Raw genomic sequence first — 14,758 nt, 5'->3', positions numbered from 1 at the left:
TCATCTGTTTATTTGTAGCCATAACCAGACTTGAAATCACTCAAAATCACTAAAATAAAACTAAATTAGTGACTTATTATTTCCTTCAGAAAGCTTGTGATATCAGAGCTCACTCAGCACTCAACCATCCAGCTGCGCTTCCAAGCCACGCCCCCCAATAAAATTTTTTTATTAAAGAAAGTAACAGAAATGTGTGAGCAATGGAATCCTTTACATCTTTCTTGGTGGGGGAGAGTTCAAACTATTAAAATGATGATATTGCCTGTGGTTTGTTATCAAATGAGTATGATACCAGTTTTTTTTTCAAGGGTCCTTTTATAAAAAATTAAATGGTATTCTTACAAAATTTGTTTGGCTGGGTAAAAGGCCTAGAATTGCTTTAGTATCTCTACAAAAATCAATTATGGAGGGTGGGGTAAATTTCCCAAATTTTTATATGTATCATCAAGCCTATATTCTACGCCAGGGTATGTATTGGGTCCTCCCAGAGCTCATGGAAAATACCCCAGATTGGTTATATTTGGAATGGCGACTCATGTTTCCTTTACATTTATGTCATGTTCTCAGTATTAAGATGCCTAGAAAATATAAAGATAATAGAATATTAATGGATACAGGGAAAACATTGCATCATGTCAGTAATTTAACACCTAGCCCAATACATAAGTCAACAAATCAATCTATATGGCTTAACTCCAAGATTCAAATTGGTGGATTTAAAGTCATATGGAAGTATTTTTTAAATTGAATCAGGTTGGGCAGACTGGATGGACCATTCGGGTCTTTATCTGCCGTCATCTACTATGTTACTATGTTACATTTATGTCATGTTCTCAGTATTAAGATGCCTAGAAAATATAAAGATAATAGAATATTAATGGATACAGGGAAAACATTGCATCATGTCAGTAATTTAACACCTAGCCCAATACATAAGTCAACAAATCAATCTATATGGCTTAACTCCAAGATTCAAATTGGTGGATTTAAAGTCATATGGAAGTATTGGATTAATGCTGGTATACAAATTTTATATGATGTTATTTCAAATGGTAAACTGCTTGATTTTTCACAGTTGCAACATAAATTTGGTCTTAATAAATCACAAAGCTTTAAATGGTTGCAACTGAAGCAGGCTATTCAGGAGGGGTTCCCTAAATGGAAAAATCTTAGTAATCAATATAGTCTGGAATTCTTATGCTTTCAGGCGGACTTCTTGGGACACTACGCCGCACAGTGGTATAAATTGATAACGGGATTTATAAATAAAAAAACCAAAGAATGGACTAAGAGACATTTGGAGCATTGAGATTAAACATCAAATTTCTGCGTCTCAATGGCCACGAATTTGGTCATGGAGGATGAGGTGTACAGTGTCTGCATCTATGAGACAAACTTGGTTCTTTTTGTTACATAGAGTATTTTGGACCCCAGTTTGATTACATAAGTTAGACAGCTCTAAGTCTAATAGGTGCTGGCATTGTAAACTTATCCCTACTTAACTACAACCTCCCTTTACCCACACAAACACATGAAAAAGGCCATCATTTAGATGTGGTAGCCATGTCCACAAAGGAAATCCTAGATCCTGTCATCTCTCTATCTAAAGGCACCTTGTGTCACGATATCTGGTCTGATCATTTTACTTATTATTTCAAGCTAATCTGGTCTCATCGAAAATCTAAAACACGTTCGATGATAAAAAGAGAACATCACACAAGAGGTTATATTAATCCAGAAGAATATTGGTCACAATATTCTCTGCAAACGGAGATAGAGGAAGGAATCGATTTCTGGGATCACTGGACGACAACCAGCACATCCATTTTAGATAAAATTGCTCCTAAAAGTAATAGTAAAAGCAGTGCGAATAAATATAACAAATGGTTTGACACCGAACTTATAAAAGTGAAACAACTAGCTAGACGGCTGGAAAGAATTTGGAAAAAACCAGGAGAATTAGCAGACCGTAACAAATGGGGAGCTAACATAAAAATCTACAAACAACTGATAAAAGACAAACGTAAAGCATTCTACTCTACTAAAATCAACCTATCTTGCAATGGTTCACAAAGAATCAACACAAAAGAGCTGTTCAACCTGATCACTAATTTATTTGACACCACTCATTACACCACACCCATACACAACCCTCTGCAAATGACTTAGCACTGCATTTCGATTCAAAAATTAAAATCCTAAGAAACAACTGTTCAACAAATGACCCTAGTGATCATCAAATAGCTAACATACAAGGAAATGAAATACTAGCAGACATGATCTGGAGTTCTTTCAAGACTTAGAATGGAATAATTATACCAAACTATATCACAAATACTCTAAATCTTATTGCGCGCTGGATTCATGAGCCCCTGAAATTATGAAAGCGGTGTCTTTAGAATTTAAACTATCGTTGCTGCAATACTTAGCCCATAACCTAAAAAATGGAAAGTTCCTTACTAATATCGGTCACATAATAATAACCCCAATCCTAAAAAATAGTAAAGAATCTTCAGCCCTAGTAACCAACTACAGACCAGTAGCATCCATTCCATTTATTGTAAAAATCATGGAGGGATTGGTACACACCCAATTGATGGAATATCTTGAGCAATTCTCTCTCCTACATGAAACTCAATCCGGCTTTAGACCTTTTTTCAGTACGAGACAGTAATTGCGGCTATTCTAGACAATCTGCGCCTACTGTTTAGCAAGGGGCTCAATGCCCTGGTCATGCAATTCGATATGAGCTCCGCCTTTGATCTGGTAGACCATGGGAAAATGCTACAATGCCTGGACTCTATTGGTATCAGGGATGAGGTGTAGAACTGGTTTCATGGCTTCCTTATATTCTGTACCTATCAGGTACGTTTCAACTATGATCTCTCCAAAACCTGGAGCAATCCATCTGGTGTGCCGCAAGGGTCACCGCTATCCCCATTGCTTTTCAATGTCTACATGTCCTCACTGGGCGTGCAATTAACCCAGCTGGGGATAAAATTATTCAGTTACGCAGATGACTTTACGATTATCATCCCATTTGCTGACTCTATCTCGGAAACTATTCCCAAAGCTGCAGAAGCTATAAACGTGATGGAGCAATGGATGACAGACTTCAAGCTCAAACTTAATTTAGAAAAAACAAAATTCTTCATTGCTTCGCCACATCCGCTTGACACCAAAACTCCACTATGCATCAATGAACTTAGCTACCCTATTCAATCCACCGTGAAGATACTGGGTGTAACTCTGGATCAATGCCTAACCATGAAAGACCAGGTGGACTCCTTAATCAGAAAGGGTTTTTTCACTCTCTGGAAACTTAGATCCATTAAATCTTATTTCGATACGTCAGCATTCAGAACCCTAGTTCAATCCCTCGTACTAAGTCAACTTGACCACTGTAACATCGCCTATTTAGCAATTTCCCAAAAGAATATGCAACATTTACAATTAATGCAAAATGCAGCAGTCAGACTAATCTTTGGGCTAAAGAAATTTGATCACGTGACACCCTACTACCGGCAGTTGCATTGGCTACCGATGGAAGCACGCTTAAAGTTTAAGTTCGTCTGCCTTTGCTTTAAAGTACTATACGGACTAGCCCCTAAATACATAACTGACCTTTTCTCCTTTTCAGCCAACAGACACAAGAGAAGCTCATATTCGAACTTCGTTTCTCCCCCAGTTAGAGGTTGTAAACTGAAAAAACACCATGAACACCTTCTCTCACATGTTCATTTTGAGAGAGCTTAAGCTCAAAGTGGGAGGCCCAAAAAAACAGTAATGTTTACCCTGATTAAACGATCCTCCATGTGCGCTGCTGACAGCTGATTCAGCATCCCCGCTCTGATGAGGTTCACCGTAGCTGTAATAGAAGTGAAAGGGAGAACCAGGAGTGCGCATCCCTGCTCATCAGAGTGGGGATGTGGAAGCCTGTGGCTGCTTCCACTGTCAGCAGTGCACGTGAAGGATCACTCAGTCAGGGTAAGTATTACTTTTTTTTTGGTTCCTCTCCACAGTGTCCCTTTAATGAAGGTTTATCATTAGATATATACATCTTCTGTATTAGTGATTGCAGATTTGGGACCTGCTCAACCTTTTTTTTGTTCATTGGCTAGTGTTAGTGTTTGTGCGCCCCAGAAAAATTTTTTCGGCCAATGCGGCCCAGGGAAGCCAAAAGGTTGGACACCCTGCTATACAGGAACACTGGTAGGAACAGTTGGGCCCTTTTGTCAGCTGAAGCAGAGGTAAGCAGCATGAATCTTAAAATATACAGGTTCTGAGTTACATACAAATCTGACTTAAGAACAGCTTTAAAAACATAACTCGTTCTTAACTCGGGAACTGCCTGTATTACTTTGAAAAAAGTTTTACTGCATATAATTCAACACTTCATTCATTGCTTTTTTTTCCAGAGTATTAATAAATGTTAAACAATACTTGTCCCTGTAAAGCAGTGATCTCAAACTCGCGGCCCGGGGGCCACATGCGGCCTGCCAGGTACTAGTTTGAGGCCCTCGGTATCACAAAAGTAAATTAAAAATAATCACAAAAGTAAAATAAAACAGTTTCTTGATCATGTCTCTTTAGCTATAAATGACAATATTATTATTATTAAGCCTTAGCCAAAAGGAAAGATTTATAAACTATAAAGAGTTTTACCTCAGGCAAAATTGTCATTTCATTAATAAGACATTAACTATTTTTTTCCGAAGCCCTCCAAGTACCTACAAATCCAAAATGTGGCCCTGCAAAGGCTTTGAGTTTGAGACCACTGCTGTAAAGATTCCTGGGTCATGCTATTCTTTACCTCCCTCCACTGGCAAAACCAATTATTTAGTCACAGTAATACAGTAAACGGCATAGGGACTTAATTTGAAAATACAGTATATGAACTGGCTTATCCTTATCCACATACTTTCCAATATTTACCCTTTCAAATAATTCTAAAACTATAGAATTCTTTGCCATGGGTTTTTTTTTTTTTTTTTCTAAATCTTTACTAACTTTCATTAAGCTTGTTCATTCATATGAAGAACAGACAACATATGTTACAGATAATACAAGAGCATCCAAAACATCCATTACATTAATATAGCAACTTTGGAAATGTTTTTATGTTTCTTTAACTAATTTGATTATATCATTTTTAAAATGTAAGCTGCTCTGAACCTCTTTATGGAACTAGCAGGATAAAAGAGCTTAGATTAGATCCGATCCACCAATGATCTGTCAGTCTTCTTTGATACCACCTTGCATCTAGAAACGGTTTGGGAACTTGCAACCTAACTACAAACAAGAAGTCCCATGCAGATCTTCTCAATAAATATCTCATTGAGTTCTGTTTGTTTTTTTATTTCTTAATTAAGATTAGGTGCTCCAGAAGTCTTTTGGAAACTTAAGCTGGACACCATGCACATTTTTTGTTTCTGTGGTTTCTTACTGTAGTGGGTTCATGAACAAGTCCACCATAACCTATTGCTGCACGAGGGATGCTACCTTCTCTTGAAGGTTTTGTGTTTTCATTACTACTACTATGTTTAGCTCTAGTGTGTAAGCTATGGATGAACACCTTTTTATCCTGTGGACATGCAGAAAGTATGCATGCTTCATTTTTACCTTCCTACCATCCTTCTAGTATCGTGTCACCTTACTGAGATTCAGTATGCTTTTTATCCTAGGACAAGCAGGCAGCATATTCTCACGTGTGGGTGATGTCATCCATGGAGCCTGGTATGGACAATGAAAAAGTGTGCTGTCACTTTAAAAGACTTCCTGCCCGACATTGGCTCGCGGGACCATCAGTTCTCAGTTTTCCCCTTTCTTTTCTTCTTCTCCCTTCATCTTCTATATTCCATAGCAGTTTCAGTACCTTGGATTCTTTATAATGATTTTAGTTTCTTTATGCTGATTGTGGTTCTCAATATCTGCTATACTGACTGTATTGCCTTGGCATGTGATCATTGTTCACTTTTCTTTTTCTCTTGTACTTAAACTGCTTTTTGTAATTTTTCAATACTTAATAAAAAATATTGAACTAAAAAAAAAAAAAATAAAAAGAAGCTGTGTTTTTGGAGTCTTTCAAAAACATGCAAATTTTGTGATTTTTTTTCAGTGCCCTCCCATCCATTTTTTCATTTATTTTCTTCATAATTTAATATTTTATTGTTTTATCTTTCTTCTGGTTAAAGTTTTTTGATTTTGGACCAATTTTTTGTTTGGGACCTTCAGGCTTATTATCTCAGTCTGTTTTCAGGCAGGGAGCTTTGAGTTTTTCTGATTTACCATCTACTCAACCACCCCAAACCCTAGCTTACCATCTACTTGACCACGCCAAACCATTGGGTCCTTTGACCTTGCGTCAGCCATGTTCCCCTTGATGTCCAAATCTCCAAGAGGCTTCAAGCGGTGCACCCAGTGTAACCAGACCATTTTGACTACTGAACCACATAACTGGTGTGACCAGTATCTCGGTCCCAAACACTGCCCTAACTCTTGCCCACACTGTTCTAAATTACAGAAGAGGTTGCTTAATGCCAGACAGCTACAATTTGAAAAGCTTTTTGAATCATCATCGGGAGCTTTGAAGATATCATAATAACATAGTAAATGACAGCAGATAAAGACCTGAACAGTTCATCCAGTTTGTCCTATAATTATATGCTTTACAGTTTCATGTTTAAATTAAAATATCTTTTTTTCTTTGTTATTTCTAGGCCATAGACTTTAGAAGTCCACCTGGACTCTGATGCCAATGCCCAGAGATGAGCTTCAACATCAGTACCGGTACCAACAGATGTGACACTGCGCTCTCCCTCATTTTTGCCGCTGCCTTCAAAAGGCTAAGAAGCACAAACACTTTTCCCTCTCCAGGCATGCATCGACGGTGTCTCAAGCGTTCACTCCATCAATTCACTCAAAGCGTTGGTGCACTGAGACAAGATCATCATCACTGCAGCTGGTGTCTCCTCTGAAATGTGCCTCGGCATTGAGGTCACCAATGCCTCAGTACCAGACTTAACCTGTGCCTTCTGTACTACATGCCACATCAATACTGGCATCTTCTTTACAAGACCAGATAAGAGAGCTGGTTCAGATGGAGTTGGCTCTGGGATGCTGGTACAGATGGAGTCCTCTCTGGGATGCTTCAGAAGCACATGGTGCAAGTACCTGCCTCAAATCATCCACCCTCAGCCCAGGTTGAGCAGTGCTCCAAGGTAACAATCAGGGATTGATCTCAGATTCCACACCATCAGTGCTCAATGTCCAAAATTACTGGCATCTTCAAGAGAACTTAATTCTTTGTCCCATTCAAGACATTATTGGGATGACACCGATGTTCTCCTCTGGCCAGAACAGGATTTTGAGAATGCTTTCTGTGCCCTGGCTTAAGGACTAATTCGGATCCTTGAGCTAATTGTATTTTGTTCTTTGGCTGACCCCTGATGCAGGCATTGTATGCTGAAACACGTATTGTGTTGGGTCAATAAAGACAAACCCTTGTTCATTGAGGCCCTTTATGCTTTTTTTTTTTTTTTTTTTTTAGATATTTAAGAACTGGAAATCACCACTGCTAGTCCCAGTTGTTCCATGCAATTTAGACACTTTATATAGAGTTCAGTCTTGTCCAGGATTCAATAGATCCCAGCTCCAGCATCAGTCCCTCCTTGTAGAGTCTGTTCTAAAAAAAGTAAACAGTTCGAGGACCTATGCCAGTACTCCATCTGGCAGAGAGGGCAGAATGCTAGACAAATTTGTTTGCAGTTTTTCAAAATGCCATTTTAACCAGTAGAATATTATGTTATAACTTCTACATGACATTTTACGTGAAATCTCTGATCCAGAAAATGTCTTTCTATGAGAACATCTAGATTCATTTCAACATCTTTCCAATGATCTTCTCGAAATCAGGAAGTACATGGCATGCTCAGTTTTTGATGCTTTTGATGTGATCGCAAGAACATTAGCAGTATCCATAGCCATGAGCAGGCAAGCATGACTAAGAGCCTCTGACCTCGATGCCAGTGTCCAGGAGCACTTAACCAACATCCCTTTTCTAGGGGACGACAAGATAACGACTACATTGTCCTCAAAACAGCTAGACAACACGTCCCTAAATGATCTTACAACTTTGTGTTCATCCTATTAAAGTAAACACAGATACAATCCACCTTCTACATCCTACCATCCTGCTCAAAGGTGCCAAAGACAACAAAGAGCTCAGAAACCTCATTCTCAATCCCAGCAAAAATCTCAGCAGTCATTTTGACTTCATTTGGTCCTGGGCGATTCCTCACAACATATTTCTGAAAGTGGTTTATTTAGCAGGTAGGATTGGGGGACTCCAGAAGTAGATCTCTTTGCTTCTCCTTCCACAATCACAAACTTTCAGTCTTCTGTTCCAGAATCTACACTCCCAGTCACCTGGAGTTGGATGCCTTCCTCCTTGACTAATGAGAAAAATTTCTGCATGCTTTCCCTCCAATACTTCAATTGGGAAGATTTTATTTAAACTTTGCCAAGAACAAGCCACCATGGTTCTCATAGTACCATGGTGTTCCCATCAGCCACTCTTCTCCTACAATTCAGTGTACGAGATCCCATCACACTTAAATCTTTCCAATGTTGCTTGCACAGAACGAAGGCTCTCTTCTTCATCCCAGTCTATATTTGTTAGCTCTCACAGCGTGGTATCTTTCTCTCAGCAACTAGATACTTTGCTATTATCTGCAGTATCTGCCATCATTGAAGCTTCTAGAAAACCTTCCACACAGCACTGCTATTGTTTCAAGTGGACTTGCTTCAGTCTGGTGTAATCTTCATTTGCTGGACCCAATCACACGTCCTCTCCCATCGGTTCTAGACTATCTTCTGCATCTCTTTAACTCAGGATGCAAAACTACTTCAGTCAGAGTTCACCTCAATGCTATTACAGCTTTTCATACACCTCTGGATAAAAAAACTATTATCAATACATCCTCTAGTTTCCAAATCCATGAAAGGGCCTATTTCATACCAAACCACCAATCGAGCCTCCTCCAGTTGCTTGGGATTTTAATGTTATACTTTCAACTCTAATGAAGCCTCCTTTTGAACCAATTGCATCTGTATCTCACAAATATCTCACTTGGAAATTAATATTTCTCATATCTAACACATCTGCACACTGAGTCGGTGAACTCCATCCAGACTCTATCAAATCCTATTTATGTAGTGTTCTTTGCAATCAACTCAAGTTTCTCCTGAAAGTAGTCTTAAAATTTTAAATGAAACAATCTTTAGTTCTTCCTGTCTTCTTTCCAAGACCACATTCTTACCCTGGTGAAGTTGTACTCCACACATTGGACTGTAAACATGCTCTTGCTTATTACTTGGATTGGACCAAACCTCACAGAACTTCCATTCAGCTGTTCCTGTCATTCGATCCAAACAGACTTGGAGCTCCTGTCAGCAAGAGAACTATCTCAACATGGTTAGCGGACTATATACTCCTTTTGCTATGTTCGGACTGGGCTGACACTGGAAGGCCGAGACACTGCTCATAACAATAGCAGCTTCAGTAGCTCATCTACATTCACTCCCATAGAAGACATCTGTAAATCAGCCACCTGGTCCTCCATTCATATCTTTACATCCCATTATTGCTTACAGAATCATTCCAGAAGGGATAATTGGTTCAGCTAAGCAGTCCTATAAAATTTATTGTCCTTTTAAATACCAATTTTCCTACCAACCCTTTTAATTTAATCAGGCTCGTGATAAAAACATGTTCTCCTATAAGCATGATCCTGGCAGCTAGGGAGTTCCACATGTGAGAATATGCTGCCTGCTTGACCAAGGATAAACCACAGTTGCTTACCTGTAACAGATGTTATCCAAGGATAGCAGGCAGATATTCTCACAACCCTCCCTCCTCCCCAAGTTGGCTTCTTAACTTTTTTACTGAACTGATGGTTCTGCGAGCTGATGTCGAGCAGGAAGGCAGCAGCGCATGCGCAGTTCAGATGATCTCGAGACTTTTCAGTCTTTTAAAGTGACAGTACACTTTTGCACTGTACGAACCAGGCTCTTTGGATTTAATCACCCACTTGTGAGAATATCTGCTTGCTGTTCTCGGATAATATCTGTTACAGGTAAGTAACTGTGCTTTATATTCATTAAGGTACTCAGAAAGACTGGAGTAGGAAAATTTATTCTCTCCCTAGCAGTGACATACCAGCTTGTAGACTGATTTTTGTTATGCTTCTTCTTGACCCTAGAATATAATGTAGACTAGGCTTAGTAGAAATAATTTCATTAGCAAATCAGCTCTGTTTAAAGTCCAAAATGGCACCTGCTTTAAGCCTATTTTATAAGAGCAGTCAAATATGAAAAAGGGGCAAGTTACAAACAATGTAACAAGAGTGATAAAGTGCATATGTTGAAATAAGAAAAAAATCACTCCATAGACCTATTCAAAGTATTATATGGATGATATAACAAAGTTCACAGGCTTGCTCAGAATCATGGAGGGGAAAACTGGGGCGAACCCCAGGAAAAACCACCTCACAGCCCAATCATTGCATGGAAAGTAAACAAGACGTTATATCATTTCATATATGTTTTTTATGTTGTGAAAAAACTACGGTTTACTAAGCTTTTAGTCAAAGAACTAGGCAAACTTAGCTTGCAGCTTGCGGGTTCCGACATGCACGTTTCGATCCTGCCTCAGGGAACACACAGGAAAAGTTGAAAAAACGTTCATGTGATGGGTATAGAGAGATTCCACAAGGACTGCTGTCTCACATAAAGAAGCGTGTCTTGTTTACTTTCCATGCGATGATTGGGCTGTGAGGTGGTTTTTCCTGGGGTTCGCCCCAGTTTTCCCCTCCATGATTCTGAGCAAGCCTGTGAACTTTGTTATATCATCCATATAATACTTTGAATAGGTCTATGGAGTGATTTTTTTTCTTATTTTATAAGAGCAGCATAGGCTTTTATGTGACTTTAGAACATAAGAGTTGCCATACTGGTACAGACCAAAGGTCCATCAAGCCTAGTATCCTGTTTCCAACAGTGACCAACCCATGTCACAAGTACCTGGCAAGATCCCAAAGAGTAAAACCAATTTTATGCTGCTTATACTGGGATTAAGCAGTGGATTTCCCCATGTCTATCTTAATAATGGCTTATGGACTTTGGTTTTAGGAAATTATCCAAACTTTTTTTTTAAACTTTGCTAAGCTAACTGCTATCACCATATTCTCTGTCAACAAATTCCAGACTTTATAAAAGAAGTTCTCGCTTGCTTGGAGGGGGTGGTTTGGAATGGGAAGGGTACACTGTAAATTTATCTTGTGAGTATACCTATACCTGTTTAGGTTATATGACTTTTTACATATCCAATGTATTTGTTGTTTGCATTTCGTTGGTCTGTTGTCTCACTTATTTTTGACTGCTCAATAAAAATGATTAAACATAAAATAGATTCCCAGATCCAGTCCCCACAGTACGCAAATATCAATGCACACAATTACACCTGCTCCAAAAGTAGTTGTATAATGCTCCAACCACCTCTTCCTGTACTAAAGTCGGGCCTCACCATTCAGGAGCTGCTTTGACATGCAGCTCCTGATTGGTGAGGCCCGACTTTAGTACAGGAAGAGGCGGTCGGAGCATACAGCAAGTGATTTCCTTCACTCGCCGGTGCTCCGGTTGCCCTCTCCTGCGTCTCCAGCTGCCCTCTCCTGTCTCCCCTCCCTAAAACCCATATTTTCGGTTTTTCGGCATTCGTGGGGGTTCCTGGAACAGAACCCCCGCGAATATCGGGGGAGTACTGTACATTGGTATGTGTACTCTACACATGTACACGTTTTCCCTTCCAAATATAGTAGGAAATTGAAGACTTGGGTAAAAGATATGTTGTTTCATAATTGTGGAAACCAATTGTTTGCCATATGCATTGTCTTCTAACCTTATCTGGTTCTTAAATTGGGCTCTTAAGAATTGTACCATCTGATATTCAGCCTGTGGTGATCAGTGGTTTTAAAACCATTGATAGACAATATCAGGACACTGGCATTGAAATTCTGGGATCAGCTGGCACCTGCATAGCTAAGTGGGCCAAGATAGGTTTGCTTACTTAGCTATGTGGGCACTGGCATAACTGCTGGTTCCTCCCTGATTCTGCTCATAGTTTACTCTAGTAATAACTGGGCAGTGCTGCATTAGTGAGAGTCGATATTTGGCGGCTCTACCCAGCTAAGTGCTTCTGAATAGCTGCAACAAGGATACTGAGCGTAGTTAAAGTGGACAGGATCCTCTCTTGCCTATTTAAACCATGCTGAATATCATGCCCATAATCTTTACATTGCATTACACAGATACTTGTATTTCACAAATATCAACAGTTCATTGCAGGCTACAAAAATTAAGAATCGGGGACATTTCACTCAGAATTACATAGGAAACTGCAGTAAGTATTGGCAATAAGTATAGAAATAATTTAGGAGCTGTTTTACTAGAGCAAAGCATGCACTAATGGAATTAGCGAATGCTAAGAAACCCATAGGTATAGAATGGACTCCTTAGCATTTAGCACATGCTACATTTTAGTAAAAGGGCCCCTTAAAGAGTTGTTGATGTACAATTAACTAAACTACTGCACGTATTGGTAATATAATGTGTTAATTTTTTTTGTTTTAATTTTGAAAGGAAGCGCTGTATGGAACTTCTACGACTTATAGACTTGGACTTCTCAATCACTTTTTCTCTTCTGGATCTGGCTCCTGTGAATGAGTATGATATGTACATCAGAAACTTTGGGAAAACAAACACTAAACAGGTTTGTACTTTACTTCTCCAATTACTAACAAATGGGCCAGCTTAACCATTGGACCAGGTGAGGCTCTGGCCCAGGGTGCCAACGATTATGGGCACCAAAATACCCAGCCTCTGATCTCACCTGGTCTACAGATTAAACTTCCCCTCCCAGTGGGTCCGTCACTACTCCCTCATGACTCTTTGTTTCTGTAAAGTTTACATCGGTCACTGTCAGCAATAGCAGCTTAACAGGCTGCCTTTGGCCAGCCCCTGGGTCTTCCTCTTCTAATGCAATTTCCTGTAGGCAGGACATGGCAGTTGGAAGACCCAGGGGCTGGCCAAAGGCAGCCTGTCATGCTGCTGCTATTAGTGACCAATCTAAACTTTACAGGGCTGTGGGGAAATGAGAGAGGTGAGGGAACAGTGCTGCACCTGCAGGGAGAGGGGGCAAAAAGGGAGACTGGGCTGGGAGGGAGAGATTCCAAACCCATGGAGAAGAGAGTGGGACGGAGGTGCACTGGAAATAATGTGATCGGGGCTGCACTGTCAAAGCAAGTTGGCTGAGGGCGCCACTATCCCTTGATAAAGAAAGAGGGTATAATTAAAAACATACAGGATATGTTGTAAATAGGCAATTATTTTGAAATAAATATTGCAGTTCATCTATTAATGGATAAACTTGATACAATTTTTCTGATATGAAATGTTCATAATTTAATTAAAATTGCTTATTAGTAAAAGAAATCCCTAATGTACAACATATTGCTAGAAAATTATAAAATCCAAATTACATACAAATAAAATGTAATGGGTGGGGTAAAGACTGTAAAATGCACAGAAAATAAGTACAAATATTTTTCAAATGTTGGCTTTCAGGTTTTCTGGCAGTATTTAGCATTTTTGTGGATTTACAGCGAACAGTAGTTTGACTTGAATAATATATATAAAGTGAAAAAACAAACATTTCAAAAACATTCCTACAGTTACAAAGCCATATCCAAAAATAGCACAAGCACACTCGTATAATGTATGCAGTGCAAAATTTGTGGCAAAATATTCTAATAAAATAAAGAGTCCAGTTTATTTATTTATTGGGATTTTTGAACTGCCTTTATGAAGAGATTCACCCAAGACGATGTACAGCAATTCAACCTAAAGCTTACAATTTTTTTGACAGTAGTAAAAAGACCAAATATTGATAAATACAAAGAGTGATGTCAATTTAAAATCAGCAAATTGAAACTTAATAATAGGACTACCATGAAATAGTTTCAAAAGTATAATAGCATTAAAATTCAATAACCTCCCTTTTTACTAAGTGGCAGTAAAGGTTTCTACTGTGGCCTGGAGCGCTAAATGTAGGTTTGCACGCTACCACTTTACTAATAGGTAGGGTCTCCATTTCCTCCTTACTGAGATCATCTGGGAGAGGTTCATTCTCAGACAGGGCTTCCTCAGGATATTCAGGAAACCTGGCCTGATGATGTAAAGTAGGTTTTTGGGTGGTGTTTTTAACCCTAGCCCTGCCTTTCTTAGGGTACTTAAAGGGGACCATGGCAGGCATGAAGCCTGATTGGTCACAACAGACACCAAATTTGGATCCACTCCTTCGCTGATGACATCCAACTATACCCTCCTTTAGGAAAGAGACGTGACTCCCAGGTTGCGAAACTCCTCAGCTGTCTATTGGAAATCAAAACCTGGATGTCTATAAATAAACTGCAACTAAATGCCTCAAAATCAGAACTCCTTTGGATCTGCAAAGAGCAGTGCACATACACCTAACTGCAAAAGACTAACAGCCTGTTTTATAAAGCCGCACGGCAACAGCCCCAAAGCCCGAAGCCGTTACTGCGGCTTTGTAAAACAGGCCCTAAGTAAAACTTCTTGTAAAAGAGGCCCCAGGAATAGTTCTTGAAGCAAACCTTTCACTCTCTTTTCACATCTCCCAGGT

At 39.3% G+C, this 14,758-nt stretch overlaps 1 protein-coding gene across 6 annotated transcripts in view; it reads left to right on the top strand.

The window, feature by feature from the left end:
• WDR60 (WD repeat domain 60) overlaps nucleotides 1-14,758 on the top strand; it is a 264,691-nt gene that overhangs the window by 143,938 nt on the left and 105,995 nt on the right. For all 6 annotated transcript variants that reach the window (XM_033931587.1, XM_033931589.1, XM_033931585.1 and 3 more), the window contains one exon: nucleotides 12,697-12,826. In XM_033931587.1, coding sequence (XP_033787478.1) covers nucleotides 12,697-12,826 — 130 coding nt within the window. The remainder of the gene's footprint in view (nucleotides 1-12,696; nucleotides 12,827-14,758) is intronic.

The sequence above is a fragment of the Geotrypetes seraphini genome, chromosome 2 (genome assembly GCF_902459505.1).
Source record: "Geotrypetes seraphini chromosome 2, aGeoSer1.1, whole genome shotgun sequence".
Taxonomy (NCBI): domain Eukaryota; kingdom Metazoa; phylum Chordata; class Amphibia; order Gymnophiona; family Dermophiidae; genus Geotrypetes; species Geotrypetes seraphini.
The sequence above is the reverse complement of the archived record's forward strand: the minus strand, read 5'-3'. Positions and strand labels throughout refer to the sequence as shown.